General features: G+C 42.0%; 2 protein-coding genes and 4 non-coding genes across 6 annotated transcripts; all 6 read left to right on the top strand.

Annotated features, from left to right (window-relative positions):
• The first annotated feature begins 3 nt into the window (after nucleotides 1–3).
• LOC105905465 (sodium-dependent neutral amino acid transporter B(0)AT3-like) lies at nucleotides 4–4,784 on the top strand. The gene is made up of 11 exons (XM_031576282.1): nucleotides 4–468; nucleotides 1,879–2,019; nucleotides 2,169–2,306; nucleotides 2,403–2,584; nucleotides 2,832–2,948; nucleotides 3,259–3,365; nucleotides 3,503–3,631; nucleotides 3,738–3,894; nucleotides 3,970–4,174; nucleotides 4,289–4,448; nucleotides 4,577–4,784. The coding sequence occupies exons 1-11, from the start codon at nucleotides 300–302 to the stop codon at nucleotides 4,782–4,784; spliced, it is 1,713 nt and encodes a 570-aa protein (XP_031432142.1). The 5' UTR covers nucleotides 4–299.
• A 3,147-nt stretch (nucleotides 4,785–7,931) lies between these two features.
• si:ch211-254p10.2 (solute carrier family 40 member 1) lies at nucleotides 7,932–11,179 on the top strand. Its single transcript, XM_012833472.2, has 8 exons — nucleotides 7,932–8,034; nucleotides 8,393–8,460; nucleotides 8,656–8,815; nucleotides 8,930–9,045; nucleotides 9,209–9,335; nucleotides 9,529–9,796; nucleotides 9,929–10,581; nucleotides 10,920–11,179. Exons 1-8 carry the CDS (start codon nucleotides 7,932–7,934, stop codon nucleotides 11,177–11,179), a joined length of 1,755 nt encoding a protein of 584 aa, XP_012688926.1.
• A 2,291-nt stretch (nucleotides 11,180–13,470) lies between these two features.
• On the top strand, nucleotides 13,471–13,543 carry trnaf-gaa. The gene has a single exon. It is a non-coding gene; the product is annotated as a tRNA-Phe (tRNA).
• A 3,732-nt stretch (nucleotides 13,544–17,275) lies between these two features.
• Nucleotides 17,276–17,362, top strand: trnay-gua. The gene is given in 2 exon segments: nucleotides 17,276–17,312; nucleotides 17,327–17,362. It is a non-coding gene; the product is annotated as a tRNA-Tyr (tRNA).
• A 349-nt stretch (nucleotides 17,363–17,711) lies between these two features.
• On the top strand, nucleotides 17,712–17,784 carry trnaf-gaa. Its single transcript has one exon. It is a non-coding gene; the product is annotated as a tRNA-Phe (tRNA).
• A 471-nt stretch (nucleotides 17,785–18,255) lies between these two features.
• Nucleotides 18,256–18,342, top strand: trnay-gua. The gene is given in 2 exon segments: nucleotides 18,256–18,292; nucleotides 18,307–18,342. It is a non-coding gene; the product is annotated as a tRNA-Tyr (tRNA).
• Nucleotides 18,343–19,963: the final 1,621 nt, after the last annotated feature.

Below are 19,963 nucleotides of genomic sequence, written 5' to 3'. Positions count from 1 at the left end.
CAACTTTGTCCTGCCTCTTGAAATGACTGCTTACGTAGACATGGATTGCACTCTTATGCACTCAAATGCATATCAGGCCTTTGTTGAGCTCTTGGTCCTAACAGAAGATATTGCTATCCAGAGGCCACTCCTTTCTCCTTAAAACCAGAACATGCACAGTGGCAGCAGCACTACATTCAAACGGGCAGGGACTCCACACTAGGAGTACACATGGAGTAGACTAAGCCAGACCAAAGCCTCCTCTTTTCTACCTTAGAGACTGATAAATTAAAGGGAGGGTATACTGAGCCAGCCTAGCCATGGGTGATGCTGTGATGTCTGATGAGATCCAGATGGTGGAGTCCAAAACCAGCGGAGAACGTCCAAAATGGGACAACAAGGTCCAGTACCTTCTGACCTGTATCGGCTTTGCTGTTGGACTGGGAAATGTCTGGAGGTTCCCTTACCTGTGCCAGAAATACGGAGGAGGTAAGTCTTTCCTTTTGTGGTGGATAGAAGTCAGGCCTGAGTGAGGAAAAAGCTTCCTTCCAAAGATACTAGACACTTTACGGTTCATTTAGTTTCTTCTTTATATACAGTATTACTGGCTCAGCCAAACACCTTGTTTTTTTTTTTTTTTTTTTTTTTATCCATTTGTTACAATCTGCTACTAAGTATGATGTACATTAATGTGCTAAAAATCTTTTTGTAAGGATGCACGTGTGTAGGATTTTAATTCAATAAATCGAGTTGATTAATCAGATCATTAATTACATCCACGATGAACTTAACTGATTCATCTAGTGTATGCTGGCACATCCTTTACAGTGATGAAGGTCCGTGCCAGTCCTGCTGAATATGTTGTTGGTTACTTCTACCATATTAGGACACAGAAGGTTGACATCCAATATGATGTTAAATGTCAGATGAGGGAACATGTTTCATAGATGTATCCTTGTAAAGTCTTGTCCAAAGACAAAAATACACCATTAGAACAGGATTTAACATGAATGTATTCACCACACCTGAAACTAATCCACTGAAAATTGCCATTTATATCAAGGACACTGCACCTTGTTGCACAAGGACACTGCACATTGCTGTACAAGGACATTGTTGAACATTCAATTCAAATTTAGAAGTTCAAATCAAAAGTTTGTTCGAAATTTTGCACTGTGAATGCATGCATTTATATAAAATACTGGTTTGTACGGGCGTTTGTGGTTAGTCTGCACATCTTGGTCACTGACTAGTAGCATAGGTTATGTTTGTGTACGCTTGCAGATGGAGTTTACATTTTTGATTCTTGATTCCGAAGTCCTTTGAAGGGCAGCAAAGAGATGATTACATGACATTATCAAAGAAACCTACCACCGTCTTTTTTGTCACACATTATTTTTATCTTGTGTGTATTCAATGTTCAGTTTACAAGCAGGAGGACTACTGACTTTGCCTTTATGGAAACATCATGCCTACATTAATCCTCAGTCACAATTTAAATAGTTTCATGATCACATTTACCGGTGAAGAGGAAGACTAAACACAGCATGTTTACACTTTTCATTAAGCTTTTTTACTGCTGCTTTTATTTGTGGAAATACCAAATTATTAAGGCATAGGCACAAAATGTGATGATAAAATGAGAAAGTAGAAGATAAAACGTCTTAAAGACCTCCTGTAGCTTTAACCCAAGCCAACCTGTCATTAACCTCTCTGATATTTTATCAGCTGGTCGTAGGTGTAGAATTTTGTGCTAAAACCAACATATAGACTGAAACTATGATACGCCAGTATGAAGATTTAATTCAATTACAGTGGAATGTGGAATTGAAATGTATGGGAGTCATACTGTAGGTCAGTAGATCACTTGTGACTGTGTAAATGTGTGCTTTGCTCCAGGTGCTTTCCTTATCCCGTACCTGATAGCTCTGGTGTTCGAGGGCCTGCCTCTGCTGCACCTGGAGCTGGCTATAGGACAGAGGCTGAGGACGGGGAGCATCGGGGTTTGGACCTCAATCTCCCCGTTTCTGGGAGGAGTTGGTGAGCTCTGATCATTAAACGCTTGAAGAAAGCACAAGGAATTACTAATCACCTGTACTTCATGTCTCACAAAGTGTAAAGTAATTTCACATGGCCAAACACATAACTCGTCAGGATATTTTGTTCAGTAGAAATGCTTTATTTGGCAGGTCTTGCCTCAATGACGGTTTCATTTTTGGTGGGTTTGTTCTATAACACAATCCTGGCCTGGATCTTGTGGTACTTTTTTCACTCATTCCAAAACCCCCTGCCTTGGGAGAGCTGCCCAATCAACATGAACAGAACAGGTAACCCCCCCCCCCCCCCCCCAACACTGATACGGGCACAACTTAGAGAACCTACAATGTTCTAAAGTACATCTATTTGTCTTTGCCCAAATTCAGGCTATGTCACGGAGTGTGAGAAAAGCACACCAGTTAATTACTTCTGGTATCGAGAGACATTAAACATCACTCCAAACGTCGAGACGAGTGGCTCACTGCAGTGGTGGATAGTGCTATGCCTTGCTACAGCTTGGTTGCTGGTTTATGTGTGCTTCATACGTGGCATTGAAACCATTGGCAAAGTAAGGAATTCCCCGAAAAAATCACTAACATTGAGGCATTAAAAATAAATGGTACTTCCATTGAGCTTGAAGTTGATGCCCTCATGTAAATTGTAGAATTCCTTTTGGACCATCTCTCCAACAGTCAGTCAGTCATTTTTCATTACTCCATGTATTCTATATCCAAGTTAAGTGGCATATATGTGCATGTATTCATCTATTCTATATCCAAGTTAAGTGGCATATATGTGCATGTATTCATTTTTAGGCAGTGTATGTCACAGCCACTTTCCCATATCTTGTGCTCACCATCTTTCTGATCAGAGCATGTACCCTCCCAGGGGCTTCTCTGGGCCTTACATACCTCTTCACACCTCAGGTGAGTGTCATTGATCACATCTCTTAGTAGTTCATTTCAACACTTCATCTCTGTCATATAATGTGTAGATGTATATGTGACCTTATGAGTGACGTCACCGGAAATGAGACATCACTGGATATATGTGAGTCTTACGTTAATGCTGAAGGTCATAAGTTTGATTACCTGCCTGTGTTACCTCCATGTTTGTTCAATAGAGAACTTTGCACTTAAATACAGTTATTGAGTGGACCTCAGTTCTTTACAATCTCCAAATATACTGTGTGATGGTTTCTGAGTGTCGGGTAGCTGAGCTGTTTTGTGCCGGCAGTGGGAGACTCTGAAGAATCCGAAGGTGTGGTTAGATGCTGCCACGCAGATCTTCTTCTCCTTGTCTTTAGCCTTTGGCGGACTCATTGCATTCTCCAGCTATAATCCCCAGAAGTAAGATGTTGCACGTTACACAGATCTTCACAAATATCAGTCAATTTTATTATTTTTAGACATTCATTTTTTTGTGTTTATTCATTTATTCATTCAATGCAAGGGAACAAGCATTTAGGGTTTATTTCTTCTTTCAGGAATAACTGTGAGCATGATGCTCTCATAGTTGGAATCGTTAACAGTGCCACGTCAATCTTTGCCTCAATACCTATATTTGCCATTCTGGGATTTAAGGCTACCGAAAATTTCAATGACTGCATTGGGGGGTGAGTAAATGGATTTGTACCATTTGTGAGCATGAATTGGGAGCATGCCCATCTGTATTTGACTCAAACAAATGAGGTTAATAGTGTATTCACCTAACATTAACAGAAACATCCTGGCCCTGACTAATGCATTCAACATTGGAGATGAGAACATGACTTTGGAGAACTATGATGACTGGCTCACCCATTTAAATGCAACTGATCCCAGTCTAGTGATGAGCCTCCACTTGAAGAAATGCAGTCTTCAAACGTTTCTTGACCAGGTACCGTCCATCACACATAGAATCCAATTTGAAATAACTTCTTAATGTATAACTTTTAAATCTGTCTCCCTGCAGAGTGCCTCTGGAACGGGTTTGGCTTTCATAGTATTTACCGAGGCTGTGATAAAGATGCCAGGGTCCCAAGTGTGGGCAGTGCTCTTCTTTGTCATGCTTTTCAGCTTGGGCTTGTCCTCCATGTTTGGGAATTTAGAGGGAGTTTTGACACCTCTTCTGGACCTACATGTAGTGCCCAAATGGATGCCTAAAGAAGTTTTTACAGGTAGAACTGCAAGGAGAAAACTATGCTATTCCTAACAAGGAGAAAAAATCCATGCAAACATTATAACATCTGTCTTAAATACAGTATTAGTGTAATGGGTTATCTTTTATTCAGGGTTGATGTGTATGGTGTCTTTCACTGTGGCCCTCATCTTCACTCTGGGCTCAGGAAACTATTGGCTTGAGATTTTCAACAGCTATGTGGGATCGCTGCCTCTTCTTGTTATTGCCTTCTTTGAAATCACAGCAGTAGTTTTCATATATGGGATCAACAGGTAAGTTACAGGCAAAATATAAAAAATTGGAAACTTAATATACCGGTATACGTAGAAAGAGCAAAGTTAGAAAAATATGAGACCTTTAGATTTTCGTTGAGAGAAAATCATGTTTACTTTGTGGCCAGGTTCAATGATGACATTGAGTGGATGACCGGTCGAAGGCCCAACCTTTACTGGCAGGTCACCTGGAGGGTCATCAGTCCACTGATGCTGCTCGTTGTGTTCCTGGCGTACATCGTGGTTGAAGCGGGGGAAAAGCCATCATACTCTGCATGGAATCCAGACTATGTAGGACATTTTCTCGGCTCTACTGATAATTCCATAAAGCCATAGCAACGTTAGATTAAAGATGTACTACTTTCTTCGCAAAAATCATCAAAAAATACTGTAAAAAGTACAAAGTAAAAAGACACATTTTCTCAATATTCCCAGGATTTGTCTTCCTTTCACTTGAAGACACTTATTGTATTTAGAAAGTATGTATCCCTTTTTTTCTGACAGGAAAAAAGAGTTTATCCGCACAAAATTATTTCTGCCTTTCCCTGCATTTTTTCTGCACTAGATGCACTGTTGAATTTTTGAGGACAAAAAAAAAATCCCACCTGCAGCTGTACCTTTGACAGGAAGCTATAAGATCCCACATGAGCAGATTCAGTCAGTGAACTCTCTTCCTTGTCCAGGTTGACTTCCCCCTGGCTGAGGTGCTTCCGTACCCAGAGTGGGTGTACTCCATCTGTGTGCTGCTCTCGGCCGTGCCCTGCGTCCTCATCCCACTGGCTGCACTCTACAGACTCACCCAGCGGCTGATCAGATACTTAGCCCACAGGCGGACCCCAAACCCCTATGGAAATGAAAGCTACATGACAGACATGTAGCCTGTAACATCATGTTTGTTATTGATGTTCCCAACAGTGTTGCACTATCGCTTCTGATCTGCGGGTTACATGAGGATTGAAACCATTTTGCTGGGGAAAAAGTTCCAGTTGAATTTAGTGGTTAAATCACTCGATTACTGTTTGCTTTTAAGAAAGGATTTCAGATCTCTTTAAATTATTACCATTTAAAAACAGTGGCTACTTTGGGTGTTTTTACACTTATATGTAATGGTGCTTCTTGCATTTTTCAATTAAAATGTTTTTGGTAAAGGGTAAAATTGTACATAACTGAAAAAATTATATTCCAAGTTTCTCAAGATTGCCTGTACATAAAGGTTGTTTTTTATTGAACACAATAATAAAACAATTAATCTCAGACATTATTCTGTTCATTTTCTTTTAGTCCAAACACTTATACAGGTGACACAGAGTGACTTGTCTTCCTTCTGCAGGCTTCTGCACTGCTCTGATGTGGTCTTAGGGCCCGTCCAGACGGAACCTGGATTGCCTAAATCCGGAAAGAAATGTTGTCGGATCTGCCTTCCGTCTACACGAACCCGGCGGATTGGGTCCCTGAATCTGCAACCTTTTGAATCCAGTCTCCAGAGTGGAAAGAATCCAACCCGCCAGCAGATCTGTGTTCGTGAGGATGCCCGATCCGCACATTTTCTAACCCTATGACGTAATTGCCCCACGTGAACGCCTCACGCCCCACCTCGCAACCTCAGCCTGAACCCTTATTAACCCTGCTGCGTCACTTCATAACAGCAACAACATGATCTGAATCGATGTTGTTAAGAAGCTGGTTAGGAAAGGGATGACATTAACAAGCCACACTTTAATCTATCACTGTTTAATCTATTTGCATCGGACCATTGTTCAAAACCGTTTTTTAAAAGTGTATGTGTGTAAGTGCAGGTCAGTGTCTAGTATATTAATGTTCCCTGGCTGTCATCTATTCAGGGCCTTTCCCCTGCTCTTTATTCTGCTCATATTTATTTAAAACGTAATAAAGAATCACGTCAGAGGGTGAACAAACTGTTGACGTATAAAATACTTGCTTCCTCTACGCTCAATACATGATTAACTATCTTTGAAAAGACCAATATCCATTTGATTTATCATTTATGTCTTACACATAAGGCAGGAACAAAATATTTAGTTTAGATCTACTAACTGAATCTACAGGCAATCAAAGGCAAACAGCACTATACTACATGCAAGTCCATTAATACAATTGCAAGTCAAAGGTTACTCTTCCTCATTAATCGTCATTTAACTATTTACACTGTGCATCTACCATCACACACACACACTAATAAAACACCAACGCAGTTAAACAAAAACAATGATTTGTGACTTGCAGAGGACCAAAATGCACAGTAAAAAAACAATGCTACCTAGAGTTTTGTAAATACATTTGTAGACCCTTTTAGACACTTTTAACACTAAAATATGAAGTAAATCGTCAAACACGGTAATTAAACATGTACATGACACACTTTAGTACTTTAGTCTTACTTGTCAGTACAAGTCTCGTACTGATCCCTCTTGATCCTTGAGATAGGTACAGTGACAGGTGAAGTCTGAAAGTGAATCGCTATCTTGTTAGTTTTAGAGACATTATCTTTCAAAAGGGTATTCAGGGGAACATGCTGTGGCCTCTGGCAGATATTACTGTTGTACCATGTCTGTTTGTGTGTGACTGACTGTGTGTATGTGTGTGTGTGTGTGTTGGTGTCATACAACTGACAGAGTGGACCTATTTGTGGGCCTACAGTGATATTGTCCACTCTCTGTCACGTGCTCTGGAATATGCTGGCTGCCTTTGTTTCACCCACTGTCCATTCTGCTTTTCTGGCACTTTCATACAATGGTGCACTACACACTGATGTTATCAAGCCTTTCTGACTACTACAGCTTGAATTCCAGCCCACAGGAAAGAGGAGCGTCTTCACGTTGGACACATGGAAAAAGACACAACATCCAGGAATACCGGCTAAGGGTTAGAATTAAGACAGTCAGTAAAGATTCCAGGAAAATTCCTTTAATGTGAGTTTGCTTTGTGACATTCAGGTAATGTGGCCACGGCGCAAAACTATACTGTGTTGCTGTTTAGTGACTTGACTGTTTGTGGTAGGCCTATATCACTTCCGTCTGTCAACTACTTCATTTTGGTTCAGCCTTATCTATTTCACCATAGGGAAGAAGGTATTTGCTAAATGTCAATATATGATTTAAACTGAAGATAGATTAGTAGCTTGGAGTTGTGGCAGTGGTGATTTGTAAATTGAAGAGGAATCAATTGTGCTGTTCATAAATGGGGCACACAGTTCATTGGAGGTCTACAGTCAGTCCGGGTGTTACTTTTAAAAGAGCTACCGCAAACATCGCCTCACTGCTCCATCTCAATCTTTTGCTTTATTACATTTGACTAACATCACCATTTATTTTACTCAAACACAATGTTAGTCATGATACAGTTTTGTTTTTGTTTTTACCTTTTTGTTGATTGCAGAGGGACCAGCCTGCATGCACTGAATGTTGCTTCATTTGTGTAGAGTGTATTCCTGTTCCTGGCCAAACCGCCACCAGTGCCCCAGAGATGTCCCTCAGAGCTGACGCAGCCCCGTGTGGAGGGGTGGTGGTGGACTTTGAGTCTGATGACGTCCGAGAGGCACGCAAAAAGAAGGCCAGGAGTATACCAGGTGAACTGCTCAAGTCTCTGAAACACTAGAAGACCTTTTAACCAAGTTATGTCTACTGTAATGCTTTTAATCATAGTTAAAATCATCAACCTATCCCGCAGAGCTCATGCGTGCAGTGTTATGTGACTCTGAAAGCAGCAATGTGTGTCCTTGAGTTACGATGTAGTCTGTTACTCGGAGAGTTACAAATACTGACTGAAACTGACTTCAGCTCACATTTCTGAATTCAGAGTACTCCAACTGTACAATCATAGAATAAACGCATGTGTGAATATGGATTCTATAAAACTGTATGACTGTTCACTTAACACAGGTTGTAAGCATCTATAGGCAAATAAGACATTCCATATGTTTTTAGGGTCAGCTCTTATCTACCTCAGGGGCCCCAAATTTCTGATCTATGTCAGTGGAGCTCTGTCCATGTGGGTAAGCAGCCTGATGTGCCTGATGAACATGCAATGAAAGTCATACCTGCTTCCCAGTCCCTCTGGATGGGTACACATGGAAAAGTGTCTGAGGAGGTGTTGATGTTTATGACTAACATACATTTTACAATGTGTAGATTGTACAAAAAGTCAATATGTTATCACTAATTCTGAGCTGTGCTTATCATTCCGATAGGGCGATCGTATGTGGCACTTTGCTATCTCTGTCTTCCTTATTGAACTGTACGGACGAAACCTACTACTGACTGCCGTGTTTGGCTTGGTAGTTGCTGGTTCGGTGCTGCTTCTTGGCGCCATGATTGGGGATTGGGTCGACCGCAATCCAAGGAATAAGGGTACCCTCATTCTTCAGTTTTCCAATCGGTCATGAGGACCAGACATGTATGTAAATCACAAGTTCTTTGATGGGCACCTTGCACTCAGCTCACTTCTGCTCACTTCCATTGTAGTGGCCCATGCATCCCTCTTCATTCAGAACATTTCAGTGACCGTGTGCAGCATTGTTCTCATGCTTGTATTCTCATACAAAAAGTGGATTGAACAGATTTGGGATGGCTGGCTAACTGTAAGTATGATTATTTACTTATCATATAATTTTTTTCTCTCACAACAATAATAGGATAACTCCTTTTCATCAGTGTTTCACTAGGGTGTTCATATCATTCCTGTTCATAGCTGCTCTGTTGTGTCATGTGTTGTAACATTTTGCATCACACAACTTACACAAGGTAGTTTGTTATACGGTGGTGATCATCCTGGCAGATGTGGCTAATTTAGCAAGCACAGCCCTGACCATCGCTATCCAAAGGGACTGGATTGTGGTCATCACTGGATACAACCGTGGACACCTTGCTGGTGAGATGCCTATTTCTGTCAAAACCTCTCTGTCAATGTTGTCAATATAACTTAATATGAGGTGTATTAGTACCCCTATACGTATGTCATTAGAAAAGTAATTTCTGTGTTTGTGTGAATGATATTAGAGACACTCAAATCAACTTAATTGTTTTCAGTTTGTATCATCCCACCCAATGTCCTTCTGCAACAGGAATGAATGCCACCATGCGTCGAATAGACCAAGTGACCAACATATTGGCCCCACTTGCTGTAGGGCAAGTCATGACCCTGGCATCTAATGTAGTTGGCTGCGGATTCATCTTGGGCTGGAACCTTGTGTCTCTGATAGTCGAATTCATCTTCCTCTCACGGGTGTACCGCATCGTCCCAGAACTCTCTGAAAAACCTCCAGCGTTGGAGGTGGATGATGAGAACTTCTTGGAGGGGAGGACGGAAAGGACAATCGCCACAGGTCTGCAGCACCAATGTGACTTTCGTTATTGTGTTAACAGATCTGAAATTTGAAAATGGCCATTTTGCAAATGTGCCAGTGACGTGACTGACTGTGTTTCATGTCTCGTAGATGAGAGCTCGGTGAGGGAGGCGAAGAGCGTGACAGAGGAACGCTGCAGCATCAGCCTCCACCTGAAGGAGATAACCAACCTGCCTCTGTGCTTCCGCAAGTTCCAGTGGTTCCTAAGTACCTGCAAAGAGGGCTGGAAGGCCTACTACCGCCAGCCGGTGTTTTTCGCCGGCATGGGCCTCGCTTTCCTTTACACCACCGTGCTGGGCTTTGACTGCATCACCACGGGCTACGCCTACACTCAGGGCATCAGCGGCTCACTGCTCAGCCTCCTCATGGGCGTGTCAGCCATCACTGGTTTGATGGGCACCGTCATGTTCACCAAGCTTCGCAAAGTTTACGGCCTCGTCAACACTGGTGTCATCTCCAGCTGCCTGCACCTGGGCTGCTTACTCCTCTGCGTGTGCTCTGTGTTTGCTCCTGGAAGCCCTATGGATCTTAGTTTACTGATGCCCTTCACTGAGTCGGCGAATGATTCAGAGTCCAGGAACATGGCAAGGCCGAGACAGAAACAAACCTATCCTCTTCAGGGCGTCAGCAACCAGCCTCTCTTGCCCGACCGCTCCTCCATCCACTGGACTAACACCACCGTGCTGTTTGAAAACATGCCGTCAGGAAACACGCCTGACAGCTATGTCTCGATTATCTTGCTGTTCCTGGGCGTCATCACAGCACGAATTGGTGAGTACAAATATGGCTTTGCTACACTGAAAGCGTGGTATTAGATGGTACGGGGGTGTCTTTGCAGGGCACTTTGCTTGCTGTTTGTGGGGAATGTGTAGGGTAACATCTTAAACTGATCAAGATTTTTTGGTAGATCTTGTCTGGAATTCTCTCCTGAGATAATTTTTATAGAACATTTCTGAGACTTTATGTTGAAAAACCTTTTTAGGTTTCCTCATCATGTGTCATAAAGCATCATGTAATGTAACGTTTCATGTAAAGAACCTATGAAGAACTTTTATGCAATGAAAGTGTTAAAAATCATAGTAACGGTATTCCTGTCATGACCCCTGCAGGCCTCTGGTCCTTTGACCTAACAGTGACCCAGCTTCTTCAGGAAAACATTTGTGAGTCGGAACGTGGCGTGGTCAATGGCGTCCAGAGCTCCATGAACTACCTTATGGATCTGCTGCACTTCATCATGGTCATCTCTGCTCCACAACCACAGCATTTTGGCATCCTTGTCATTATCTCTGTTTTATTCATCACCACAGGACATACTATGTACTTCCTCTATGCTCGAAAGGCGAAGAGAAAACAGCATCTGAACACATAAAAATACTCATCTAGTATGCATTTTTCATGTGCTATATAACTCTGTGTGATGCTCACAAAATGAATGTCCCTCCATGCGCTCTGCAATCAGTCTGCATTTGCAGTGCCAAGGCACAGTGTAGCACCCCTTAACACTGCTTCAAGCTGACATTCATGTCAGCCCACCGCTGCATGTGCCATTCATGCTGCCCACGAGTCCCACTGCTTTCATAACATTCTCACCAGGTGTTACAAAAGCCCACAACTCAGGAGAAGAGGGATGCGGAAGGATACATCTCCCCCTGCTGACAAGCGGGGGTCACAACAGGCACAGATGTGGATGCACACTGCCTCCAACAACGGTATCTCACACAGCCAGAGAAAAGCTCACACCTGTAATGTGTCCCTGGAGTAATGCCATTGCATTGAAGCTAATACGTCCTGACGTAGAAGGTTTTTGATACCAGAGGGTTACAGACAGAGTGGATCCTGTGGTTTTAACCAAAAAGAGTCACCAAGGCACAATTAGAAGCGAAGTGATGATGACAACTTGGCATGAGTATGTATAACCCGTCCAGCTGCAAATAATTAACAACCCTCCTGACTTGAATACGGAGTACAATCATTTGCATACATTTTTGGATGACAAATTTGAAGAATGTATAGGTAAAGTTGATGGCAAATTAATCGATATTTAATACATTTTGTAAACTGGTCTAGTAAAGAATGTTCTCCACATGCCAGTTTTAATTATTCAAAGCAACTTAAACTGACAAATTATTACATGATTATTTTATCCTCATTTTGAAATGCAGTGAGAATACTACTGTCTTTTAGAAACTGAAGAATATGTACATAATGAAACAATCATTGATTACATTGTTCAGATGTTAAGTTTGTACATTTATGAAAAAAAAACATTATATATTCCCTTAGTTTTATGCATTTTAAGGTCTTCTGAATGAAAACATTACCATCTTTTTACCTCCTGTACATAAACAAACTGAACAAGAAAAAATGACTAACTCATTTCTTCCAACCACATTACTGTATGTACCTGTATCAACTGCATCTTTGGGTTACCTTTAATGCCCAGACAACATTACATCATGGTTTTTATTGTTTTTTATAGCACAGATATAGAATATGTTTTTGATTCCTTTGGTTGTCTTTTTATGTATCTGATTGTTCTTGTGCTGGTGAAAAAATAAATATGATTTCAGTAAGGACACGGCTTGATCCTCTGTGACTAGTCCTACATCTAATTATTTCTACTAGGCCATGGGACATACTTCCAAAGCTTAACCAAGGGGAACACACTGAATTAGGTTTCCAGAGTCACGTTGCCATGATAGTGAAAATGATGGCATATACAGTACAAACATTATGAAAGTGATGGACTGGCAATTCTTCTTGTCTCATTGTAAGTGGCTCATCTACTGCAATCATGTCAGAATATAGGGAGTGTGTGTACTCAATTATTTAACACAAAATTAAGAAGAAATGACATGAGCCCTGTTATTGGTAAACCTTTGACCAATTTCTCACTTTATAAGTGTAACTTGTTCCAAAGAAACCTTCCTCTCAGCCCTTAAAACACAATTTACTTCCTGTATTTGACCAACAGCAGAAACCAATCGTCTTTGCCTCTCTTACAAACAAATTACCATTACCATTACCATTGTCACTCAAAAGATAATGTAATATATTGTGTGGTGTATTCTGGGTAGCTTCAACAATTCCTTGTTCATTGTTCCTTCAAATGTTCCTTTCTTAACAATCAGCAAACCCAAAGTTGCAATCTTGAGCTATAAAATTCTCTCCCACTTTCATCATTGCCTTGGGAGAGGTTGGCAAGTCAGGTTCAAGACAGATCATTCTCATACCAGTAGTGGTATCATACAAGATTCCCGTTCCTGTGCCCTGAGTTCAATTCCTAGCAATGTGTGCGATATACCTTGACCTAATGTGGAAGACTATCTATACTAAAACCTGATAGTAAAGAAAATTAAACAACAGAATCAAAATATTTTCTGAGTAATATAAAAATGAGACAAATCAACTTTTTTGTTCTGTAGTCACACAACCCACCAGCCATTTCATGAGCTGAATGGAAAGCAGATGCCCCAGTAGCGCCACCTGTTGTTTCGGTGCCTTTACATTTGAAAACCGTACAAGCAGGAAAACTGTGCCAAAAATCATCTGCATGACGCGCTACCTACTGCGCCCAAGAGCTCATCTACGTATCTGACGCAGAGGCAGGGGATTGGCTGTTACAACCTTGACTTTCTAAACCGAAGTATATTTCCGGCAGCCGAAATAGCTCAGTTGGGAGAGCGTTAGACTGAAGATCTAAATGTCCCTGGTTCGATCCCGGGTTTCGGCAGCTCTTTAGGAGTTTGACTGTGCACCGGGAGGACAATGAGCCAGTCAGGACTTCCTCAAAGGAATTTAACACGTCCGCAAGAGGCGATCCTCCACCAAGGTCTCATTTGTGGCAGGTTTGGCTCACTGTACGAGGAGAAAGAATAAAACGCACTTTTTGGGTCGTCACAAGGGCAGAGAAGCACGTGTGTTAGAACCACACCGTTCTGGTGGGAATCGAACCCACAACCTTTGAATGGCCTCTTCCATTGCTCACTAGAAGTCCTATGCGCTATTGCGCCATAGATGGGGCAAAAGCAGACTGCTAGGGTGGGAAGCGTATCTATCAGAATCAGAATCCGGTTTTATTGGCCAAGTAAGTTTGCACAAACAAGGAATTTGACTTGGTAAAGTGGCTCTCAATGTGCTTACACAAAATATACATTACAACACAATACAAAATAAACAGCAGTTTCCTAAGCCCCCCCCCCTCCAAACCATTTTTTTTCCTTTTTGATTTTGAGATCGTCAAATTCACACCTAACAACCGATGTAGTGAACTTATTTTGTTTAATTTTTAGAGTTAGAAATAAATTAGTCTCGAGTAGCACAGGAATCCCGCTTGTTTGAGACTGTGGTGTCAAGGGCAGGGCTCTGTTTGGTCGTGAGTGAGCGAGCCTTGCGAGCCTGTAGAGCAGGGGTACTCAATTAGAAACCCAAAAGGTCCGCTCGCCAAATTTCCATTCAGTCCAGGGTCCGGAACAGTGACGGTCAAAATCCAAAAACATAACTCCAACAAAAACGATCGAACTATGCACAAAAGGTGATGTGGCCTTATTTGTGTGAAATGTGACACTTTTTTGTGGTTTAAACTTGGGCATAAAAGGTGTGAAGGCCAGGCAGAGGCACTGATGTAAGTGTTCATTAGTGAGTGTGCTCCTGTATTTGTTTTTCACCATATTCATGGTTAAAAAGGCAGACTCACAACAGTATGTTGAGGTATGCACGCTCTTGTTGTGTGGCTGGTCTAACTATTACACTGCATGTTGCTTGGTATGATTGCAGATGATTTATTTTTCTGCCCCTTACCTCAGAGTTCTGCGGGTATTTTTGTTCGAAGTGTGCATGCTTTGTTTCATAGTGACGTTTCACGTTACCACTTTTGACAAGGGCAACCGTCTCGTTGCAGATTAAACACATCGGTTTTGTGCTCCCCACAGGCAGCACAAATGCATACTTGTCAGTCCACTCTGTCTTAAATTAGCGATTTTTGGAATCAACTTTTCGTTTCTTGTCGGGTTTAAAGCACACCATGATTTTCGTTTGCTGAGAAAAAGATACCGTTCACAAATCTATCTGCCCGAGTTGTTGCCATTGACACACACAACCTGCGTGACCCACAGAGCTCGCGGCCAACATTGAGTGAGTGAGTTGTCATAGTGATGTTGTTATTACAGCTCCTGATTGGACTTCTGGATTGGACACAGAAGATAGAAAGCACATCCAGTAGGAAAAAAAAAATATATAGCGCGAAATCACGCACAAATAAAAACGTGTTTGGATCATGTTTCAATTAGAATGTTGATTTTGGCTTCGGTCCAAATTTGATTGCGTCTGGGTCCGGATCCGGACCGCGGTCCGCCTATTGAGTACCAATGCTGTAGAGTGTAGACAGATGGTGATAAGCTGATAACGTCTAGTAAACAGACCGGGAGCAACGGTCCGACCCAAGCTGGTGAAAGCTGCCATAATCTGCTGGATATAAAGGTATAGCACATGACGTTTAAAATAGTAAAAGAAACGAAATGGTTAAATCATCACGAGTTAATTATATATGTCGTGGCTCTCTTTTATGCCAGTTCATTGATGCTGTGGGTATGCTAGCCTACTCAGTAGCTCAGCCAGCTAAACTAGCTAGTGAACTCCTACAAGTCCTAGCCTACAACGATATCAATGTAATGTTAGCGAATATTGCTATTGCTAATATTTAGTCTCCGCTGTTCATCCAAAGCCAAATCTGTTCTTAAGGTTCCAAACATTTTCAAAAGCAATTTGGCTTTAAATGTGAGTAGTCCATCCAGTTATGGTTTGTCCCGTCCTTTAAAGTAAACCTTTTAGCTCCGGCATTGGTCTCCCATTAATTATTTAAAATTTCACGTTTCGATTGAAAGTCCAGTTTCCAGGCTCTCTTCATTGAGGCAGAGGTACCGTTTGCCTCCCCTCTGTGCTTTTTCACTGCGGTTTTATGTCAGATCAGCAAGACTAAATAGGTTCTACACATACGTGAAATACATTACCTATTCTATGGATAGAAAGTGTAAAGAATGTACACATTATATGACAGAAAGGACATATAATAAAAGTGTCCACAAATATTACAGTGGTGGCAAACAATGAGAAAGTGTTGTAGCGAAATAACAACTGTTTCCAAATCTTAGAGTACATTTTACATTTTACATTTACATTTAGTCATTTAGCAGACACTTTTGTCCAAAGCGACGTACAAGGGAGAGAACAGTCAAGCTAAGAGCAATACAAAGCATGGTGTAACAATAAATACTACTTTACATGAGAATTAGAAAAACAACGACCTAGAAAAAAGGAAAAAGAAGTGCAGGAATGTAACTGCTGAAGTGCAAGTTAAGCGCTAGTCAGGTGCCAGTTAGGAGGGGAGGTGCTCTCTGAAGAGTTGGGTCTTCAAAAGCTTCTTTCAATCAGTCAGAAGTCCGGAGTGCGATAAACTGAAGTTTTATTCCATCCTTGCTGACATTTCATCCAAAACGAGAGTGGTGGTCCATGGAGCAGCTCTAACTAAAAACCCCAATGCATTGACTTTTTGTTCTCATAATTCGTCACTTTCTGCAAGTCATGATCCTCAAGCTCCATCTACACTGACCCAATCAGAATATTCCCTTATATCTCCTCATATTTTATCCACGCTTTTGGCCACTCAGAATATTCTCGCTCACCTGTTGTGAGGGAACTTTTTGCTTTGGGGGAGATAGACCCTCCTGCCAATTTGCTTGGTATCACTTTTTTGGAGGCCTGGTCTGACCTTGACTGCCATCATCTTGTGTGTGTGCGTATGGGTGTGTATGGGTGTGTATGTGTGTGGGTGTGAGTGAGTGTCCCCCCTCCTGACTGCTTGTTACTTTCCACTGGCCTGCACCTGCACCCTGGCCTTCATGATGCTTGACCTTACATGATACCCATCCCTGCACACAGGCCCAATGACAATTGTAGCTGCAATTCTGCTCTATGACCACCACGGCACTGTTTTACAATCATAATTTTCAACAAAAGCAAAAGGCATGTGCTCAACCCAGTTTGTGAGGGATTGCACAATCTGAGACGAGGCGCTGCTTGTCGCTGCCTCACCTCGCGTGTCTCCTCTCTGTTTGAACAGGACATGCGCAAATTCAGCGATTTTGATTATAAATTAATATTTATTTTATCATTATTTTATTTTTATTTTCATGATGACATATTTTGCCTTAACTAATGTAATTTACTTAAGAAGGGCTATTAAAATGTGATTCAGATTTTTTCCCTTCATATATCGTGATATCATATCGATATTGTCTGGACAGTGGAAAATATCGTGATATGGATTTTAGCTCATATCGCCCACCCCTAGAACCCGGTTCCCACTGCTTTTTGTACGCTCCAACATCCACTCAGACTTATGTTTTACCTGTTTCTCGTAGCCGTCCATTCCTTTCACCACGTTCTGTGGACCAGTGCTGCAACATGACCTTCGATAGCTCAGTTGGTAGAGCGGAGGACTGTAGTTGAAAAATCAGATATCCTTAGGTCGCTGGTTCAAATCCGGCTCGAAGGAAGTGGTGCTTTTTGCCTTTCTTTCTCGCCGTGTCAAAGCCAAGCGCTGCCGCAGGATAACTCTAGGGCTTGAAGAGACTCGTAGTCTCATTTAACAACTGCTGGACTCAATGTGGCTGACCGACACCACACCACAGTTTTGCGCCTCATAAATCAAGAGATCATGGCGCGTGTGTGGGAGGTACAACGAAAACACTTGCCCTGCATCCAAGATCCACCTGGTGTTCAGCTGTACACAAATATGGGGTCAAGATTAAAAAAGGGAGACAAAGCACTTGATGTTCTGAGATGTGAAAGGGGGTCCTCTTATTTAGAGAGCTTTCATCGTCACCAGTATAAGGTCATCTCATGCCGAAATAGCTCAGTTGGGAGAGCGTTAGACTGAAGATCTAAAGGTCCCTGGTTCGATCCCTGGTTTCGGCAGCTCTTTAGCAGTTTGGCTGTGGCACCTAACGTATTTGCAAGGAGCCAGTCAGGACTTCCTCAAAGGAACTCAACACGTCCGCAAGAGGCGGCCCTCCACCGCACAAGGCCTCATCTGTGGCCGTTGTGGCTCACTGTACGAGGAGAAAGAATAAAAGCCCTTCCTGGGTCGTCACAAGGGCAGAGCAGCACGTCTTGGAACCACGCTGTATGTCGGCACCCTTAAAAGCACACGATTCTGGTGGGACTTGAACCCACAACCTTTGAATGGCTTCTTCCATTGCTCACTAGAAGTCCTATGCGCTATGGGGCAAAAGGGACTCCTGGGGGGGGGGGGGAAGAAACACACATAAGAACCCGGTTCCCGCTGCTTTTTGTACACTCCAACATCCACTCAGACATATGTTTTACCTGTTTCTCGTAGCCGTCCATTCCTTTCAACACGTTCTGTGGACCAGTGTTCCAACATGACCTTCGATAGCTCAGTTGGTAGAGCGGAGGACTGTAGTTGAATAATCAGATATCCTTAGGTCGCTGGTTCAAATCCGGCTCGAAGGAAGTGGTGCTTTTTGCCTGTCTTTCTCGCCGTGTCAAAGCCAAGCGCTGCCGCAGGATAACTCTAGGGGTTGAAGAGACTCGTAGTCTCTTTCAACAACTGCTGGACTCAATCTGGGAACTGAGCGACACCACAGGTTTGCGCCAATGAAATTGCCAGAGATGCATAGTGAAGTTCAGGAGGATGAATGTCCTGATGTGACAATATCTCATGCGACTGACATCAAGTTTCATACTTACCTTACCCAGACACTCAGCAGTCCTTATGTACCATTTAATTCATTATCTCAGGTAATAACTGTTTAATCATCTGTCAATACATTTGTACAGGAAAAGATCATTTGCAGATGCCAGTTTTCAAGACGATTTGTGTGTGACTGACATCTCAAATCGGCATTTCCTTTTTGTGTAGCATGGATATTGTAGACCGTTTGAGGACATCTGCTCCAGTAGGCCAAGCACATCAACTCCGGTAAAGCGGCTAATGTTTGATTATCTGAGATTCAGACTGGTTTTATCTTCTCTGTGAAATAAGTTTTGTAGGATTTGGTTTTGTTTTCATTTCGTGGGTCTGGTCAGGATGAGCGGTGTGATACAAGAGGAAATCCGGGATGGGAGGCAGTTGATGACTTGGCAGGATACCTCGTCAACCTCAACCGTACCATAACTGCTTTCTCAACCTCCGAAACGGCAGAGATATTGCGGTTGTGCAGCCGTTTGCAAAGCATTGTCCAGTCTCCCACCAAATATTCCCTTAAATGTAAAAAGAGGACCTTGCCAGGGCCATAGAGAGCTTCACTGCTTCGTAGTGGCTCTGCACCTGGGCAGCAAGCAGCTGAAAGGTATTACACAAATATACACATATATATATATATCACTATGAATACTAATTGATGAGATGCGATACTGATCCATCCACAGACTTTTCATGACTCACGGCCAAGCTGCCCACAGACCTGATGTAAACAGCATTTCAGAGCGTGTTGCGCTGGAATTGTTCAAGGAGCTCGGGGAAGCCGGAAATAGGAAAAACAGTGGAAAAACTTTCGGCATTCCGCAGTCAATTGTCATAACATATGGTCATATCAAACAACTGATTGAGGACTGCAAAGACATACTGGAGCAGACCAGTGGTGGAGGAAGTACTGAAGTTTAGTACTTAAGTAAAAGTACAAGTACCCAGGAAGATAAAAGTAAAAGTAAAAGTAAAAGTACAACATCAACAATCCTACTTAAGTAAAAGTAAAAAGTACTTACTTTTAAATTTACTTTAAGTATTAAAAGTAAAAGTACTCACGCAATGGGTTGTCTCTCAATGTCTAGGCTGTGCCATTTTGATAAAGAAATAGCTACTGGTAATAAATGCCTCTACAGATGTCACTACTAGTAATAATTATAAGCAACAACATTTGTTAATTGGAAAGGTTGGTGTACTTATTGTGCCTACCATCTGTAATACTGTTCACACTATATCTTACAATTCTGCGGATGACAAGTTATCTACCAGGGATTATTTGCAAAGTTAATACCATTAAGCCAAACCAATAAAGACACCATGTGATATCTTTAAATCTTTTATTTAATTGTAAACGTGTAAAAAAGGGAAACATGGAACATGAAAAAC

This window comes from Clupea harengus, chromosome 11 (assembly GCF_900700415.2).
Source record: "Clupea harengus chromosome 11, Ch_v2.0.2, whole genome shotgun sequence".
Classification (NCBI taxonomy): Eukaryota; Metazoa; Chordata; class Actinopteri; order Clupeiformes; family Clupeidae; genus Clupea; species Clupea harengus.
The sequence above is the reverse complement of the archived record's forward strand: the minus strand, read 5'-3'. Positions and strand labels throughout refer to the sequence as shown.